This window comes from Geotrypetes seraphini, chromosome 8, assembly GCF_902459505.1.
Source record: "Geotrypetes seraphini chromosome 8, aGeoSer1.1, whole genome shotgun sequence".
In the NCBI taxonomy this organism is placed as follows: domain Eukaryota; kingdom Metazoa; phylum Chordata; class Amphibia; order Gymnophiona; family Dermophiidae; genus Geotrypetes; species Geotrypetes seraphini.
In genome coordinates this window covers 156,602,112-156,622,111 of record NC_047091.1, presented here as the reverse complement: position 1 = coordinate 156,622,111, position 20,000 = coordinate 156,602,112, and the positions used below count along the sequence as shown (strand labels likewise).

General features: G+C 45.6%; 1 protein-coding gene across 2 annotated transcripts in view; it reads right to left on the bottom strand.

The window, feature by feature from the left end:
- LOC117365915 (4-hydroxyphenylpyruvate dioxygenase-like) overlaps positions 1 to 20,000 on the bottom strand; it is a 59,396-nt gene that overhangs the window by 17,422 nt on the left and 21,974 nt on the right. For both annotated transcript variants that reach the window (XM_033956864.1, XM_033956865.1), the window contains exons 7-10: positions 18,474 to 18,563; positions 8,793 to 8,896; positions 7,123 to 7,200; positions 5,977 to 6,139 (exon numbers count right to left, since the gene is read on the bottom strand). In XM_033956864.1, the coding sequence (XP_033812755.1) occupies positions 5,977 to 6,139; positions 7,123 to 7,200; positions 8,793 to 8,896; positions 18,474 to 18,563 (435 nt within the window). The remainder of the gene's footprint in view (positions 1 to 5,976; positions 6,140 to 7,122; positions 7,201 to 8,792; positions 8,897 to 18,473; positions 18,564 to 20,000) is intronic.

Below are 20,000 nucleotides of genomic sequence, written 5' to 3'. Positions count from 1 at the left end.
CTCTTTGTAGACCACACTAATTGGTTGGGTGTAGGGCTCTTTGTTCCAGTCCACTTCCATATTCTCTTTACGGTTTTAGTTTTGGCGCATTCAATTCTTCAATCTGGAGCAGGGGTCTACAAAGTCCCTCCTTGAGGGCCGCAATCCCGTCGGGTTTTCAGGATTTCCCCCAACGAATATGCACGAGATCTATGTGCAGGCACTGCTTTCAATGCATATTCATTTAGGAAATCCTGAAAACCCAACTGGATTACGGTCCTCAAGGAGGGACTTTGAGATCCCTGACCTAGAAATGTACTAATGACCACCCCTCCCGGTTTGATCCTGCATCAGTAACAATTACCAAGAAGTGCTCAGAACCCTCAGGTAGAGAAACCGCAAACGGGGACAAGCCCCTAAATGCGGCCCCCTTGCTCAATCACGGCACTCCCGACTGTGATAGGTTTTCACTTTTGTGCAAATTATGAACCTAGTTCACTTATTTATCTAATTACTTAAAGATCCATATGGATCCATCAGGGATCTCAAAGACCCTTGTTGAGGGCCGCAATCCAGTCGGGTTTTCAGGATTTCCCCAATGAATATGCATTGAAAGCAGTGCATGCACATAGATCTCATGCATATTCATTGGGGAAATCCTGAAAACCCGACGGGATTGCGGCCCTCAAGGAGGGACTTTGAGATCTCTGCTTGGAGTATCTCAGTTTCTGTTTAGTTCACTTGTTCCTTATTTTCCATCCTGTTCCTTATGCTCTTCTAATCAATGCTCACTTGTCATTCCATCTTATCTGCAGGTTCACTCTCGCTGTGCTAGGTCATCCTGTTTTTTCGATAGTTGCACTTACACAATGGAATCTTTCACCACTCAATCTTCACACTGAAATGTCTTTTCTACACTTTAAAGCTGCTTTGAAAACATACTTTTTAAAGAAAGCTCACATAAGGACATAAAAATAGCCATATTGGATAGTAGCAACATTCCAGAATCCTTAAGAGTAAAATGATTCTGGAATACCAAAGAGTAGCAACATTCCACATTACTGATTCCAGGACAAGCAGACTAGGAACTTTTCATTGTGCTTGTTGACCGCGTAACTACAAGTTCAACACAGTTTACAGAAGGCTATTAACAATAGCATAGTACAGGGGTAGGTAATTCCGGTCCTCGAGAGCCGGAGCCAGGTCAGGTTTTCAGGATCTCCACAATAAATATGCACGAGATAGATTTGCATCTCAAGGAGGCAGTGCTTGCAAATCCAGCTCATACATATTCATTGTGGAGATCCTGAAAACCTGACCTGGCACCGGCTCTCGAGGACCGGAATTGCCTACCCCTGGATAGTACAAAATGAATTAATTAATCAGATACTTGGAATAAAGATAGGTCTTCAGCTGTATTCTAAAATGTTTATAAGAATGGGATGTGAGCAATAAAACTTGGAATTCTTTATCGTGAGAGGCTGCTTGGTACACTAGTGTATGATCAAGACATTTTTTTACTTCTACAGCCTTGGACTGAAGGAAAGTTAAACAAGGGATGAGTTTTTCTACTGTGTTTATATGAAGCTAAAGAACTTAAACAGCACCCGGGCTTCCATAGAAAGCCAATGTAATTCGCAATAATAAAATGTGGCATGGCAATATTTCTTCAGGCCTGACCACTGTGTTCTGTATTAGTATCAGTTTCCCTAATTCTTAAACCCATTTACATTAAACGCTGTTACCACATCTTCTATCAACGCATTCCAGAGTTTAGTTATTCTTTGAGTGAAAAAATATTTCTTCTTATTGGTTTTAAAAGTATTTCCCTGTAACTTCATCGAATGCCCCTTAGTCTTTGTAATTTTTGATAGAATTAAAAAAAACCCCAAAACGATCCACTTGTTCCTGTTCTACACCACTCGTGAATTTGTAGACTTCAATCATATCTCCCCTCAGTCATCTCTTTTTCAAGCTGAAGAGCCCTAACCTTTTAAGTCTATTGTCATACCAAAGGAGTTCCATCCCCTTTATCATCTTGGTCACTCTTTGAACCTTTTCTAATTCTTCTATATCTTTTTTGAGATATGGAGACCAGCATAGCAAGACATGTTTTGAAATTTCACTGGGAGTTGTACGAGGGGGTGCTGAAAAGTTCACAGCCCAACTAAGAAGAGAATGACGTAGATATGGTTCAATCAATGATCTGAAACAATGTCAAAAAATAGAATTTCGTTTCTACAAATTGGCACTTAACAAAATAAGATAACACTCTTCATATGTAGTAGAAAAATAACGCTCCCAATTTAGGAAGTTGGTAAGCTGGACTAACAACTTTTCAGCGCCCCTTTGTATGTAATAAAAATGAGCCAAGTATAGGACAATCAAGACATTGTGACATAGAAACAGAGAAACATGATGGCAGATAAAGGCCAAATGGTCCATTCAGTCTGCCCATCCGCAGTAACCATTCTCTTCCTCTCTCTAAAAGATCCCATGTGCCTATCCCAGGCTTTTTTGAATTCAAACACAGTATCTGTCTCTACCACCTCTTCCAAGAGACTGTTCCACGCATCTACCACCCTTTCTGTAAAATAGTATTTCCTTAGATTACTCCGGAGACTATCACCTCTTAACTTCATCCTATGCCCTCTCATTCCAGAGCTTCCTTTCAAATGAAAGAGACTCGACTCATACGCATTTACATTATGTAGGTATTTAAGTGTCTCTATCATATCTCCCCTCTCCCGCCTTTCCTCCAAAGTATACAGATTGAGATCTTTAAGTCTGTCCCCATACGCCTTATGACGAAGACCATGCACTATTTTAGTAGCCTTCCTCTGGACCAACTCCATCCTTTTTATATCTTTTTGAAGGTGCGGCCTCCAGAATTGTACACAATATTCTAAATGAGGTCTCACCAAAGTCTTATACAGGGGCATCAATACCTCCTTTTTCCTACTGGCCATACCTCTCCCTGTGCACCCTAGCATCCTTCTAGTTTTCGTTGTCACCTTTTCAACCTGTTTGGCCACCTTAAGATCATCACATACAATCACACCCAAATCCCGCTCTTCTGTCGTGCATATAAGTTCTTCACCCACTAAACTATTCCATTCCCTTGGGTTTTTGCAGCCCAAATGCATGACCTTGCATTTCTTAGCATTAAATTTTAGCTGCCATATTTCAGACCATTCTTCAACCTTTGCCAGGTCTTTCTTCATGCTATTCACATCATCCTGGGTGTCTACTCTAGTGCAGATTTTGGTACCATCCACAAAAAGGCATAACTTACCAGAAAGGCAAATCTTACCAGACAGCCCTTCAGCAATCTAATATAATAAAATGGTAAGCCGCGCATGCGCACTTCCTATGCGTACGTCCGTTTTCCGTGAGCTGTAGTGGCCCATAGGAAGTGCGCATGCGCGGCTTATGGTCTGGCCTCATGCGAGGCAAGACAAGTGCGCATGCGCGCCCTTCCCTGCTCTCCACCTGCGGAGCGGCGGCTGCCGGCCGCTAGCACCCCCTGCTCTCTCAGTTGCCTCCCAGCTCCAGCGGCGTAGGCAGTACTATAAACACGCTGCTTCGCGCCCTTCTCTGCCAATTTCCTCTGCCGCGTCTCTGATGACATCATCGGAGACAGACGCGGCAGAGGAAATCGCCAGTAGAAGGCCGCGAAGCAGCGTGTTTAAAGTGCTGCCTACGCGGCTGGAGCCCCAAGGTTTGTTGGCGGTGGGAGGGTCAGGAGCAGGCCGGATCAACAACGGCAGTAAAAGAAGGGGGAGGGGCCGAACGGAGCAGGGAAAAGAAGGTAAGAGAAGTGAAAGGGGGAGTGGGGGAAAATGCTGCTACTGCTTTTACACAGGAAAGGGGGGGATAGGAGGGAAATGCTGTTGCTGCTGCATAGGGAAGTCGGATGGAAATGCTGCTGCACAGGGAAATGGGGAAAAATGACAGACAGACAGCGGGAGGGAGGGAGACAGAAAGAAAGAAAGACACAGGGGCAGGGAGAGGGACAGAAAGACAGACAGAGAAAGGGGGCCAGAGAGAGAGTCAGCGGGAGAGGAAAAGGGGGCTGCTTTGGGGGGAGGGCTGGTGCTTGGGGCAAACAGCTTTGCTCCGGGGGGAAGACAGAAGGGGCCATGGAGAGACAGGGAGAGGGATAGGGGGCTGCTTTGGGGGGAGGTGTGCTGGGGACAGACAGCTTTGCTCTGGGGGGGAAGACAGAAGGGGGCCATGGAGAGACATTTGGGGGGGAGGTGGGTGCTGGGGGCAGACAGCTTTGCTCGGGGGGAGGGGGAGACAGAAGGATACAGACAGCGGCCAAGGAGAGAGAGATAAAGAAACACAGACAGACAGACACATCTATTCTAGCACCCGTTAATGTAACGGGCTTAAAGACTAGTATTGTTTATAAAAATGTTAAAGAGAACAGGCCCAAGAACAGAACCTTGAGGCACACCACTGGTATCATCCCTTTATTCAGAGTGATCTCCATTGATCACTACCCTCTGTCGCCTTTCACTCAACCAGTTCTTGAACCATTCCATCACTTTGGGACCCATTCCAAGAGTACTCAGTTTATTTATTAGACGTCTGTGTGGGACACTGTCAAAGGCTTTGCTAAAACCTAAATACAACACATCTAGCGCACTCCCTCTATCCAATTCTCTGATCACTCAGTCAAAGAAATAGATCAGATTTGTCTGACAAGACCTACCTCTAGTGAATCCATGTTGCCTCCGGTCCTGTAATCCTCAGGATTCCAGAAACTTCACAATTCACTAATGAGGTTGGTTCTTATTGGTGGAATGAGGAAATATGACATCACAATCTCAGCTCTGGCTACCAAATATTGAAAGTCTTCACGGTGCGAGGGGATGCTGAAAAGTTCTCAGCCCAACCAAGAAGAGAATGATGTGGATATGTTTCAATCAATGATCTGAAACAATGTCACTGCTGCCCAACATAAGGCCCCTCAGCCTATATAGCAGTAGTTCCCAACCCTCTCCTGGAGGACCACCAGGCCAGTCGGGTTTTCAGGATAGCCCTAATGAATATGCATGGTGCAGATTTGCATTCCTAGCACCTCCAATATATGCAGGTCTCTCTCATGCATATTCATTAGGGCTATACTGAAAACCCAACTGGCCTGGTGGTCCTCCAGGAGAGGGTTGGGATCCACTGCTATATAGCATGTGGTATTTCCAGGTGGTCCGCCATCCAGTTACTAGCCAGGCCTGACTCTGCTTAGCTACCAATAATAAGAGTAGGCCTAATCAGGGTGGCTAGGCTGTAGACATAAATGGGCATCATAGTGTTCCATAATTTGTACACCTCTAGGTGGATCAACCAGAAAGTGGGAATCTCAAGCAGAACATTATCTGCTGAATGCAAAGCTCTGGATGGGTGATACAGCTTCTGAGTTGAAACAATAATGAGGGAGACCATGCCATTAAGGACTTTAAAAATCAGACAAAGAAACTTAAACTTGATTCTTTGTTCTATTGGTAGCCAATGAAGAGATTTTGGATCAGGAGTAATACGAATATATTGGGCAGTGCTAATCAGAACTCTTGGCAGTAGCATCGTGCACTATTTGAAATGCTCTCAGATAATTCTTTGGGAAGCCTAACAATAGACTATTGAAATAGTCAAAATATGGAAAATATTACCGATTGAATAATTAACGAAAAATTGGATGAGCTCAAAATATCCTGAAGACATCTAACTAAGCATAATTTGAAAAAAACACTCCACTCTTGGAAACCTGATCTTAGATGTTTCATAGTTAAACCAGTGTCCAACATGACTCCCAAATTATGCATTTTGTTAAGGATTTCTATCTCCACATGATCAATGATGCAACATCGAGGGATATCAGTTGAAGGATAATTGGACAAAAGAATTTGTGTCTCAGCCATGTTAAACTTCATACAATTACCCTTTAGTCATCGATCCCTTCAACATTGTGCACTGTGAGGGAGGGAGGAGTACCTGGATCTGTGATATTCTCTTGCCCGGGGCAGGCTCGTTGATTGGCATCTTGATGGTTTCATCATAGTTGGCCATTACAGTGGAGCGAAGGGAACTGTACTCCGTGTGAACCTGCTTGTCATCCACAGACCAGAAGCGATGGAAGAGAAGGGTCTTCTGGTACCTGATGGAAGCATGCAAGTGGATTTAATGCATTAAGATCATACAAGTTCATCACTGCTTCTCTGAATGTCTTGCCAACACTTTCTACCTATCAGAGTCATCATAAAAACGAGGTATTATGGTTCTTTTGTTTGTCCATGTGAACATAGAGAAATATCAGTTGTAGTTGATTACTGTACATCTATTAAAGCCCATGAAATGCTAGTCACAGATATATGGAGTTAATCTACTATAAAGTATCACCCAGAACTTAGTGGCCCTATTTCTAATAAAAGCAATCACATGTACTCTGGCCACTTTGTCAATTTACTGAAAAGACTTTGCAAATTTGCTCAACAGCTAGTCCGTGCCGATTGTAGCTCAAATTCTTTGAAAACCAATGAACGATTCATCTCTTGGGCAGCTTTAGCCCCCATAAATTGAGAGATGGGAGTCTCCATTTCCTCACAAGGTTCCAGTGCCATTAAACTGTATAAATATACTGTATGTCATTTCTTGCACTGCAAAGTGTAAAACAGGAGAATCACCTCCACAAGTCAGACATGACAAAACAAGCAGTGGAGACGTTTTTAAAATGTTAGTAATTTTTGCATTCTTTGCATTCTTTTGTGTGTCCATGATCGTAGACTCCTGATGCAGGCCATTGCGGCCGAAACATGTGCATGTCGAGTCATCGAGTTACTGAAGTAAATTAAAGAGATTTGTGAAACACATAAAGCTCACCAACTTTTATTGGGGATATCTCCACTGCTTGCTTTGTCATTTCTTGTACTGCACAATTACGAGCCAGTATCAAAGCAGTGATGTCAGAAGGGAGCCAAGGCCGGCATGAGCAGCAGGTGGGAGATGCTGCTCAGGCCGACAAACATTTCCAAGTCGTATGCGGGAGGGCGGCAAAGAGGAGGAGAGGCGCCAGCATCCCCTCCCCACCCCCACCTTACTATGTCGCTGCATGTGGGTCTTTACAAGGTCTCAGGTTCTTACCATTCTACCACCGGAAGCATTTCATCATCAGGCTGGTTGCCCACTATATGATCGATGAAATCCAATGTGATACTCGGTCTGAAGAGCAGAAAACACAGAGTAGAGAAATGTACACGTGACAAAATGTTTCAGGGCGCCACAATGAAAATACCGGGCGGTTGAGAACAGAGCATGGACAAAAAGGGGATGAAAGTTCAGGCAGTGTGGGCTCAATTCTATAAATGTCGCCCCAAAAAAATTGGTGCCAACTAGTGCGGCCCTAAGCGCAGTTCTATAAAAGTTAGGCGCACTGTAGAATCATGCTTTGCGCCACCTAAGTAGCGTTAGGTGTTGCTAGGCATCCCAACTTTTAGGCGTACTGTATTTATTCCAGGGGTTTCTTGGCCTACGTGCCTGCGTCTAAGCTGCTCGCACTGCGGTGCCTAAGTCAAAAGAAGGCCCCTAATCGTGCCCGCTTTAATTATGCGCTTTGGACTAGGCGCATACCACTGAGCGCTAGGTACGTAACTTTTGATTAATCCCAATTAACACCAATTGTGAGCTGTTAATTGCCAATTAGAAGCACTAGGGGTCCTGATGAATAAAGTGTAAATGAGCCTGAGCAATTAGTACGAGAATGAAATGACGCAGCCTAATGTCCGATTTTCATCAGAGTAAAAATGCTACTGTTTTAACTTTTATTTATTGCAATGTTCTTATTTCTGTAATCCTCCTTAAACCAACCGTATTAGTAAAAGTGGGATATAACTGTCAGCTCAATTAAATTAAAAATGTTTTTCTGCCGGTACTTTTTTTTTTTTTGTAAACAATAAAAAACAGCATTGTTTTGAAAATGCAAAACTATGTGAATTGTTCTCTCCCCTGATCTAACCTCGCCTTGGGACACCTCCTCCGATATGTGGATAGAGGTTGACACATGCTTTATCTCTGTGAAAGAGTGCCCACTTTTCAAGTAGTCCTTTAACTCAATTTGATAACTCTACGCACACATAAATGGATTTTGAAAATTGTCCCGTGTTCAGAAATAAAGATGTTATAATGAAAGGCAAATCCAACAAATTCCTTTCATCGCTCTCCAATAGTTGTAGAGGCATTAGTTGAGATAAAGAAAGGGAGTGAGGGTTCTTGAAGACACATTTAGAAATATGCACAGACCAAGTCTACAGAGCTTCCCGCCATTTCATTGGAGGCCCCCCTCCCCCCACCAAGAGTTTCTTGCATCCCTTCAGATCCTGTCCTGAGCTTTCAGAATCAAAGGGGAAGGATACAGAGATTGGCATGTGCCACACAGACACTTCCTGCCCTGAAAACAGTGTTACTTGAGTGGGGTTACCATATGGCTCTGGGAAAAAAAAAAAAAAAAAGAGAGGATGGATTGAGATATCTGGGTTTTATTTCCATTACTTTGAATGGAACTAAAACCCAGAGATCTCAATCCGCCCTCTTTTTTTCTGGAGCCATATGGTAACCCTACACCCGAGTGACACTCCAAGTCCTCACTGTCATGAATGGACAGTTCTTTCACAAATTCAGTATCGTCTCATTAAGCCACTAGCAATTAGTTTGCTATTTTTAAAAAAATGTAATATTTACATTGCAATTAAGACAGAGAAAGAAGGGCTCCAAAGAAAAGAACATTCCAGTTCTTGATATTTTCTATGCGTACTTACAGCTTAGGTGACAGGGGGTCCTTGAAGAGCAGAGCCTCATAGCCTGGCAAGAAAAGCCCCTTGTAACCTGCCTTCTCCACTAACGTATGTGTTGTGTCTCCAAACTAGGAAAAAAATTAATACATTGAAACATAGAAACTTGATGGTAGATAAAGGCCACATGGCCCATCTAGTCTGCCCATCCACAGTAACCATCATCTTTTTCTCTCTCCGAGAGATCCCACATGCCTATCCCAAGCATATGTGTCACATGTGAGAGAGCATGACAGATCACCAGCGTCGATATATTAAACACAACTCCTGCAGATTCAATGCAAGGTTCATTTTCAAGCCACAGGGTAAAGAAACACAGGTTAACTTCATTTAAGCTCCATCTGTGCATAGGTACGAGATGCCCTGGCCACCATCTTCGGCAGTTTATTCAAAATTTAAGCAGGAAGGTCCAGTCTAGACAAGGGCGTAGTTTGACTGATTTGATTCATGGGGAAGGACGGGGGGGGGGGGGGGGGGGGCAGGGGCTTGGTACATTAGCATACATACATCTCATATATATTCATTATTGTTATTTAAAAACACACACATCCCCCCCAGACTAAAACAGTGAATATGAAGCCAGCAAATCAAAAAAGGGAAGAAATATTTTTCTATAGCTGAAATGGTCCACCATCAAGGCAAATTTCTCTCATTATGTCCCCCCCTCTTACATTCACACCAATTAGCAAGGGGAGAATGCACTTTCCATTCCCCCCCTCCCCTAGGCCTGACACCAGCACCCTCCATTTTTCTCCTCCAAATCCCATCTCTTTTTTTCCTCCATCCTTACCATCAATTCCCCATACCATGTTACCCCAAACAGACAGCACTTTTTACCTAGGGCCATCCAAAAGAAGCATTTCCCCTTACTCTTTGGCTTCACTTTTCTTTTTTCTACCATCCTTAGGATTAAAAGATTTCTTCTCGAAGAAAAGAGGCCCAGTGACCCTGCCCTATTCCGCCCCCAGCCTCACACCATTCCTCCCCAGCCACATCCTGCCCCCTCTTCTCCTTTTCTGCACTAGGAGTCGCATCTGGAGAGCCTCTGAGCATGCGTGGATGCGGAGTGATGACATCACAGATCATCGCATCTGCTCAATGCTCAGAGGCCCTCCAGATGCACCCCTCACCCCCCCCCCCCCTGTGTTCAGAAAACCTGGACAAACTACCAGGGTTTGAAAATCTCTCTGGGCACCCATTCAGTCCTCTAAAAAGGAGGACATGTCCGGGTTTTCCTGGACATCTGGTAACCCTAACATCCTCTCCCAGAGGCAACACTTACCTCTGAGCAGGGCCGGATTTTCCTATAGGCTAACTAGGCTTCAGTCTAGGACCTCAAGATCAAGAGGGGCCTACATTCAAATTGTTAGCAAAATTAAAATTAAACTATTCTAAAAACAGTGAACACAAACACTGAACCGAAAATAAGGAGAAATTCTACGCTTCGGGATCGGAACCGGCTCCGGCCGCAACGGGGCGCCGACTCGGCTTCTCACTTTCTTTTTCTCGCCCTGGGAGGAGGATCGGGGAGGGAAAGACGTCAGTCCGGAAACAGCTGGGCAAAGCCCAGCCCTGCGGGGAGAGAGGCAAAACGTGGATCCGTCAGGACAGGGCGGCCCAGACTGTCATCGGGGGTGGGGTGGGGTGGGGGGTTTCAGTGGAAGGGGGATGGGAGGCAGGCAGGCTGGCATCGGAGGGGGGGTGGGGGGTTTAATGGAAGGCAGGCAGGCAGGATGGCATGGGGGTGTTCAATGGAAGGGGGATGGGAGGCAGGCGGGCAACGGAGGGGGGGTGAGGTGAGGAAGGACGCACTGGGGGCACTATGGACATAGGAAGGGGCAATGTTGTGTGTTATGTTTGATTAGTTATTGTTACAAGTACTATAAATGGTGCTGAGAATAAATGTCCAAATAAGTGTTCTCGACTTTTTTAAATTTATTATCCGTGTCACATTTTTTATAAAGGTTAGTACCAATAACAACATGTTTCATTTAACATATTGATATATATCACAGTAATGATGTATTTTATTATCTATCATGTAATTTACAAACTTAAAAATGGGAGGTGAAAGGGCCTCATAAGTGGAATAGCCTAGGGCCTCTTTTCATCTAAATCCGGCCCTGCCTCTGAGGCGTAATTTTTTTCCTCTTGGCCTCCTCCATTGACAGCACTTACCCCAAGGGGGGCGGCTCACAGCAATCTGCTGCCTGAGGTGAGGGTTGACGTGGCGTCCCCTCAAACACCCAAAAGACAGGGTCCCCTGAAAATTCTGATCAGAAAGGAGGGTGAGGAGGTCCCCTCATTCTAAACACTAGTCAAGCAGTTGCCCCATGAAAAGACGAATGCAATTTATATTCCCAAGCTATACAAAGAAAAACTGCCAACACTGGTTATACTTGACAAAAATTATTTGAGTTAAATTATGTGGCCCGGAACGCTAATGTAAAAAAATAAAAATACTGACCCCTGACTGTCCATTGTCACAGTGTTAAATGCAAGCATATATTCTGTGTCCTCAGGAGCTTTCCTCATGCAAGAATGGGCTCAGAGATGAATTAGAGTATTTCATCATACCAAAAAATAAAATTCTAATTCTGGGTTTACCTTAGTATCTTAGTACTCTCCAGTAGTAGATATATTGGGTTTGATATTCAGCCAGCAGCTCTCACTGTTTTGCTGACTGCTCTATTCCCCTCCACCTACATCTCCTAATCCCAACCATCTACTGCTCTTTCTCTCTCCCTCCCTCCAGTCCCATCAGTTTTCTTTGTTCCCCTCCTCTCAAACATGACCCCCAGTTCCATCCATCTACTGCTGTTCCCCTACCCCAAGCCCCATCCTTCTTCAGCTCCATACCTCCTTTCCTCCACTCACATCACCTAGCCCCAACCACTTTCTGCTCCTTTCCCCTCCTTCCCCCCTCTCTCTACTCACAACCCCTAGTCCTATCCATCTTCTGCTCCATTCCCCTCCACTCCTAGTCCCATCCAGTATCCCCTAGTTCCATCCAGTACCTCCTATCCATTCTCCTCTCTTTATGTCCACCACCATTCCTTCTATATCTCTATCTGTCCTCTCCAGCACCTCAGCCCTAAACCTCCCATGTTCAGTATCTGAGTTTCCATCCTTCTCCCTGTTTTCTTTCTTTTCTTTTCCCTTTCTCCTGCACCCCACCCCAACCCAGGGCCAGTATCTCTTCCTCATCTCTCCCCTGTTCCCTCCCATAGTCTTGCATCTTTCTCTCTCTCTATTTCTCTCCCACTCCATGGGTCCAACATCTTTCCCAATCTTCCCCCAGACGCCACTGTTCTCTGTCCTCCCAATTCCAAAATACCATATCTTTCTCTTTCTACTTTAAGCTCTGTGAGACACAGTATCGCTTCTCACTCTCCCCATACTACTTCCGGCCACCAGCAGGAACAAGAAGCTGTCAAGAGAAGGGCTTCTAGGACAGGTTACTGGTAGTGTGTCTTCATTGCTTAAGCCTCTGGTGGCCAGGAGATTGGAAGACTGCAGCACGGGGTGAGTGGGAAGTGGTATTGGACCTGCAGGGTTCATATGAGAAAAAGATGTTGCACCACTCGCTGGATTGCCAGCCTGGAAACAAATTGAGTAGAAATCCAGGTGAAGACAGCTTGTTTGAGGAGGCAATGCCCCCCTTTGCCCCACCTAAACTACGCCCATGAACCCAGATCAGGATATCCTCAGCCAGGTTGTGAGGTACAAATCCATGCAGGGATATGGAGTTCCGGTTCAGGCTCTACCATGTAACTCACAGACCTCAGGAACCTATTTCGAATTGCTGAGAACCATGCTGGATCACCTGGGTGGCTGTAAGTCCAGATTCCAGGATCTTCTGCACTTCATTTGAGCCAGCATTTGGGTCAAAGGCAGAGGTCCAGATTCTTGAACCAGCTGTTTAGCAAGTTCAAGGCCAACCAGAATGTTCTTACTTTGACAGGGTCATAGTTATTGTCTATGAAGGTGAATGACACAGTAGGAGGATGACGCTATAGCAGGGATCGCAAAGTCCCTCCTTGAGGGCCGCAATCCAGTCGGGTTTTCAGGATTTCCCCAATGAATATGCATTGAAAGCAGTGCATGCACATAGATCTCATGCATATTCATTGGGGAAATCCTGAAAACCCGACTGGATTGCGGCCCTCAAGGAGGGACTTTGAGACCCCTGCGCTATAGGGATGTGATTTTATTTCTAGGAAGGCAAAACCCTTGCAAAGAGGATGATCTGTGACTTATTTCAGAACTCCGATTGCCTTAAACATTTGGAAAACATCAAAATGGAAAACTCTCTTAAACAAATGCTATACAGAACTATTAGAGAGTAATGCTAGAGATAACATTTATGCACTAAATTTATATAGAACACTGGTATATTCATGCACATATGTGTGCAAATATAAAAAAACCCACTTAAGTGCTATTCTGTAAATGTGTTCTACAGTGTTTATTTTACAAGCAGGCATAAGGACAGGGAATAGGTGGGACTCGCACTTACACATGTAACTTCCAGCATACAATAGTTACACGGTTCACGGAAGTTTCGCCCCCCACATTTCGCCCCCAGCAATTCGCCCCTCACATTTCGCCCCCGCACATTTCGCCCCCCGGATGTTTCGCCCCCACACATTTCGCCCCCACACATTTCGCCCCCCGGATGTTTCGCCCCCACACATTTCGCCCCCACACATTTCGCCCCCACATTTCGCCCCCCCACATTTCGCCCCCACACATTTCGCCCCCGTCTCGGAGCGCAAATCCTTACCTCGGAGCGCAAATCAGTCCAGCTACTGTTGTGAGCGCGAGAGAAGCCAAGGGGGATCGAGGCTTCTGGAGAGATGCAATCAACTGCAGCATTAGACAGCTGTATTAGAGAAGGGTGGGATGTGTGTGCTGAACACGGCTACTTTCCCCTCCCCCCATACACGCCAGTGATTATCCAAGCAGGAGCACCTGGCCAAAGCGAGACAGCGTCCCGCGAGAGCTGTGCGCGAGCGAAGCCTAGGGGGGGTAGGTCAGTCCAGCTACTGTTGTGAGCGCGAGAGAAGCCAAGGGGGGGTAGGGAGTCGAAGTCTGGGGATGAAGGGGGATCGCGCACTTGGGCCAGAGCGAGACAGCGGAAAGGGAACATGAGCTGTGCGCGAGCGAAGCCAAGGGGGGGTAGGTCAGTCCAGCTACTGTTGTGAGCGCGAGAGAAGCCAAGGGGGGGTAGGGAGTCGAAGTTTGGGGATGAAGGGGGATCGGGGCTTGGGCCAGAGCTCCGTGCTATGTGTGTCATGCACACATGGAACGTTAAACATTGTGTGGCAAGCATGGCATGAGGGATTGTAGCAAGGCAGGAAACTAACTGCAACAACTCCAAATCTAGCCTCAAAACCTTTCTCTTTAAAGATCTATACCTAGGTTTAATTACTCATGAGACTCAGGCAATGGCCACATATCAGACATTCCATTTCTCCCTCTTCTTTTCCCCATGCCCCTTTCTTTTTATGCAATGTGTCCCAACCATTTTCCCCTTTTAGCGTGTTTTGTCTTTAATACCATGCAGTCTGTCTTTTTACTACCCCATTTTTACTTATATTTTAAATTTTGTACAATGTAAACCTCTTTGGTAATTAACGCAGTATATCAAAGCTAAATAAACTTGAAATTTGTATACATTTTGGCTTCTTTTATGCACCATGAAGAATATGCGCTCCCTGTGAAGAGTGCACACCATTTGCAGAGAGCATATATTGGGCATGACCTGGATTGGCCACTGTTGGAAACAAGAGGCTGGGCTAAAACAGGATTTTTCTGAATTTGAGAGGACCAAAATACATAATTAACTTTTTTTGCTTCATTTTATCATGTTAAAATGGTGATTTGTTTCAAAAATCGAAAATTTGGTGGAGATGTCTCCTTTATCCCCAGAGCGAAGTCATTGATTTCTGTGATGTTTATGATTTAATTTTTTTTATTTTTTACTGTGCTAAACAAAACAGTCAAATAACATTCAAATAACAAGTAAAATGAAATACAGTGATAAAGTGAACAAAAACTAACCTGTCAAATGAAATAACAGTCCAAACACAACACAGTCAAATAACAAGTAAAATGAAGTGATAAAGTGAACAAAAACTAACATGTCAAATGAAATAACAGTCCAAACACAACACAGTCAAATAACAAGTAAAATGAAATACAGTGAACGTCAATCAAAATTCAAAATTGTATGCTATTCCTCTGAGATAGTCGATCAAATTTCGATTGTCCAAGTCCTCCACAATACGCCGAATTCTTGCAGAAATAGCCGCGTATTTCTTGTTTCGCGCATTGACAGGATTGCCTGCTATAATCTGCGTGATTTCAAAATTGTGAAGGCCTTGCTGTCTTTTCAAGCAGTTGATGAAGCGGTATATATTGGGGAAAAGTGAGCCGCAGGTTTCTTGAAAGCTGCGATGCCAGCCCTCGACGTCATTGTTCGTCCGATGTTGGCCTTTCAACGTTCGTTGATGAACATTCCAAAACACAACTGGAAACAATGGATTCTGGCGTCCTCTTCGGTTCATTCGACCAATGTAGGTGTCCTCGAAATAGTTGGCAATGGGTAGTGCTTCTTCTGGAAATTTGGGATCTTCCAGCAGCTCTTCAAATGATTGCACAACAATGGCCGGAGGCAGAAAAGCAAGAGCTGGTATCATGCGGATCCACTGGGCAAATTCGTGGTCATTTTGGTAGCGCACTTTCAATCCTTCATTCTGAACTCTTCGCCATATTGACTGCGACAAGTGGAAGAAGCAGCCTGTTTTCTCCATGTTAGGAAACTCGATTTCAAACGCTTGAATTGCAGCTTGTTCAAAATCGGTCATCAACTGCTGCGGTTGGAGACCTGGCTGCATATTCTTAAGCTGCTGTAGCATCTGTCGATAGGTTGTTCGGGTCTTGTTCGGCAACAGCGCGTACAATGCTGGAATGATGACACCACCGTGAACTGCATGAATCGTATAAAGCTGCTCGAACAAAGCTGGTGCAGTAGAAAACGTGCCATCAGCGAACCATTCACTGCTCTGTGCCAACGAGTGGAGATTATCCCTCGTTCCAAATATCAATATTCGGCTGGTTCCAGTCCCTGAATAAAAATAAAAATAATTTAGGCATAAATTTAGGCGGTGGATGGAGGAAACCCCTCAGTTGGGACGGGACATACATGGGCTTTTCAAAGTCCAAAAAAGGGTCAGAAATAGTCAGGGGTGCAGAAAAAACACCATTTTTCGACGAGCTCTATTCGCTGGCATCAAAAAATTCCGAAAGACAAAAAAAATATTTTTTCTTCATTTTTTTGAGCTATTACGTTAATGGAATGTTTCACAAATTCTACTAAAATTCTACCAAAAATTGTACCAAGTAATTTAGTAAAATTAAATGTGGAAGATTATATAGCAACAATAATTCAAGATAACGCTTAAAACGGCTTAGAAGACTCAGACATACTTGTTTGACCAATTCTAATAAATTAAGAAATTTTGGGCCATTTTATGTGCCACAAAGTGATATAAAATGCGAGCAAATAACGCCTACATGTACGAGTACATAATGCTAATAGCTTGAAAAGAAAAGTTTACCCGAGTCCCACAAAAGAAATTGCTGTTGGACGCCATTGATAATGATCTCCTGAAATTCTGGCGGGATGACGAGTTGATCAATGGTTTGAGGCAGCCGCGGCATACCCTCGACTTGTCTTGACGATCGAATTGATCTCTTTAGCGAATCTTTTCTAGGCAGAAGCGCTCCAACGTTTGCATGGCTGCCTGAAATGACCTCACTAAGAATCTGCTGTGGCGTCTCCTGTGTCGACCTTGCCCTGGAAGTAACTTCATTGATTAATCGAACTACTTCAGGCCTTGCTGCCTGTGCTGCATGATTATGTATATTTACGATTTTCACAACTTCGCCATCAATTCCTTCAGTCCAAACGCGTCCTTTACACCTTGACCGCTTTTCGCATACCCAAATAGCATGTCTGTCATCTGCTGTTCGTTTAGAGAATACATAAATATGATTTTCGTAAACTAGCTTCTTCTTGCCACGCTTTGAAAGAACTGATTCCATAACTAAATAAATCACTACACAGATCAGTTAATCAGGAAATCGAAAGGACTAAATGACCAAGAGGCAAGAACATGTCATATTTATAGAAGCTCTGGTGAATTTTGCAAAGTCATTGGCGCCAGATTGGCCGAATTTAGCACTGGCGACTATACATACATTTCGCCCACGCACCTTTCGCCCCTGAGCGTTTTCCCCTACTTCAGGCCTTGCTGCACTTATCAGCGCGCTCCAGCGGGATAAGCTCATGTTCCCTTTCGGCGGACCTGCGGCTCGTCGGAGGCGCGCGGCGTACGCTCGCGGGACGCTGTCTCGCTCTGGCCCAAGCCCCGATCCCCCTTCATCCCCAGGCTTCGACTCCCTACCCCCCCTTGGCTTCGCTCGCGCACAGCTCATGTTCCCTTTCGGCCCAAGCCCCGATCCCCCTTCATCCCCAGGCTTCGACTCCCTACCCCCCCTTGGCTTCGCTCGCGCACAGCTCATGTTCCCTTTCGGCCCAAGCCCCGATCCCCCTTCATCCCCAGGCTTCGACTCCCTACCCCCCCTTGGCTTCGCTCGCGCACAGCTCATGTTCCCTTTCGGCCCAAGCCCCGATCCCCCTTCATCCCCAGGCTTCGACTCCCTACCCCCCCTTGGCTTCGCTCGCGCACAGCTCATGTTCCCTTTCGGCCCAAGCCCCGATCCCCCTTCATCCCTTTCCGCTGTCTCGCTCTGGCCTTGGGCCCGATCCCCCTTCATCCCCAGGCTTCGACTCCCTACCCCCCCTTGGCTTCGCTCGCGCACAGCTCATGTTCCCTTTCGGCCCAAGCCCCGATCCCCCTTCATCCCTTTCCGCTGTCTCGCTCTGGCCTTCGACTCCCTCCCCCCCTTGGCTTCGCTCGCGCACAGCTCTCGCGGGACGCTGTCTCGCTTTGGCCAAGCCTCGATCCCCCTTGGCTTCTCTCGCGCTCACAACTCCCTCCCCCCCTTGGCTTCGCTCGCGCACAGCTCTCGCGGGACGCTGTCTCGCTTTGGCCAAGCCTCGATCCCCCTTGGCTTCTCTCGCGCTCACAACAGTAGCTGGACTGATTTGCGCTCCGAGGTAAGGATTTGCGCTCCGAGACGGGGGCGAAATGTGTGGGGGCGAAATGTGGGGGCGAAATGTGTGGGGGCGAAATGTGTGGGGGCGAAACATCCGGGGGGTGAAATGTGTGGGGGCGAAATGTGTGGGGGCGAAATGTGTCTGGGGGCGAAATGTGGGGGGCGAAATGTGAGGGGCGAATTGCTGGGGGCGAAATGTGGGGGGCGAACCTTCCGGATCCCTAGTTACACACACATATTTCAGGCATTTAGGTCTAGGTGCTAGTCCCTATACATATATAGGCACATACTGTATATACACGGTTACCCTCAGATTCCTTTATAGAGTAGGTGCCCTCTAGGCATCTAAATATAGATGAATTGCCTTCCAAATATATATATATATATATATATATATATATATATATATATATATATATATATATCAAACACTGCAATGACCTCTTGACTTTTCCTTACCGTTTGCAACACTGCAAATTTCACTTTTCCGTACTTGTCTTCCTCTATCCAGGGCTCCTTTATGATCACTGCTCCCCGTTCTCTGGCTTTCTGTGCAACAGAACATTACACAACTTGCTGTTAGGATGGAAAAATGTCTGATTTTGTACAGAGCGTAAATGTCAACGAGACCCTCAATTCCAAACCGCGCATGCAAATGAGGGGGAACGGCATTCAAATACAGGCAGGCAGCGATTCAATAAACAAAATGAGGGACACCGACAGGGCTGACCGATCTCAAAATAAGCGACTGCTGAGGACCAGTCGCTCAGGTCCTTTCCGACTGCCCTGCCTTCTGCCGCCTTGCTCTCTGCCCTGCTTCTCCGCTCTCCCCCACCTGACCTTCCAGCTCTGCCTGCCCTGACTCTCCTGCTTTCTCTTCCCCAACTTTCCAGCACTCTGCCCCGATCGCCTTACCTGCAGTGCGAGCCCGTGGTTTTAACTCGCAGTTTAAAGCGGGTTAAAACCACGGGCTCGTGAAAAAGTTAAAAAAAAAAAAAAGTTCTGCTATAGAGCGATCCGGGCGCTCGGTTGGGGGCGTGATTCGTGAATCAGCCCCCCGGAAACAGATCGGATCCCTCACGGATCAGATCCGATCCATGACCTTAGTGAATCTAGCCCAAAGACAGCATAGACTTAGGGCTCCTTTTATTAAGCCGCACTAGCGGGGTTAAGGCACGCGACTTTTCATCACGCGCTAACCCCCGCGCTGGCCTAAAAACTACCACCTGCTCAAGAGGAGGCGGTAGCGGCTAGCCCAGCCAGCGGTTTAGCGCGCGGTATTACGCGCGTTAAACCGCTAGCACGCCTTTGTAAAAGGAGCCCTTAGTCAAGAGAAATCCCGCCTCACCAAACTGCTACATATTTTTAAAACAGTGACTAAACAGGTGGATAAAGGTGAGCCGGTTGATATTGTGTTTCTGGATTTTCAGAAGGCATTTGACAAAGTATCTCTTGAATGATTCTTGAGCAAATTATTTATTATTTTTATTTTAAAAATTTCTAGACCATTTACAACTAAACGGTTTACAAAATTTACATTCTGTTTCAAGAAATTCCTGAAACAGCCCTAACTTCAAACTTACCGTCCTCCCCCCCCTTCCTCTTCCCGCCACACAGAAACTACATAACCTACTCATTACCTTTCTAGAAAGAAACATAGAAACATAGAAGATGACGGCAGAAAAGGGCTACAGCCCATCAAGTCTGCCCACTCTGCTTACCCACCCCCTGTCTATGCCCTAATGACCCAATTTCCTTAGCTTGACCCTCGTAGGGATCCCACATGGGTATCCCATTTAATAGAAACATAGAAGATGACGGCAGAAAAGGGCTACAGCCCATCAAGTCTGCCCACTCTGCTTACCCACCCCCTGTTCTTCCATTGTAAACCCCAGTTTTTTTTTTAAATCTCTTCTGTAATCCACCTTGAACCGCAAGGTAATGGCAGAATAGAAATCTCTAATGTAATGTAATGTGAAACAGAAA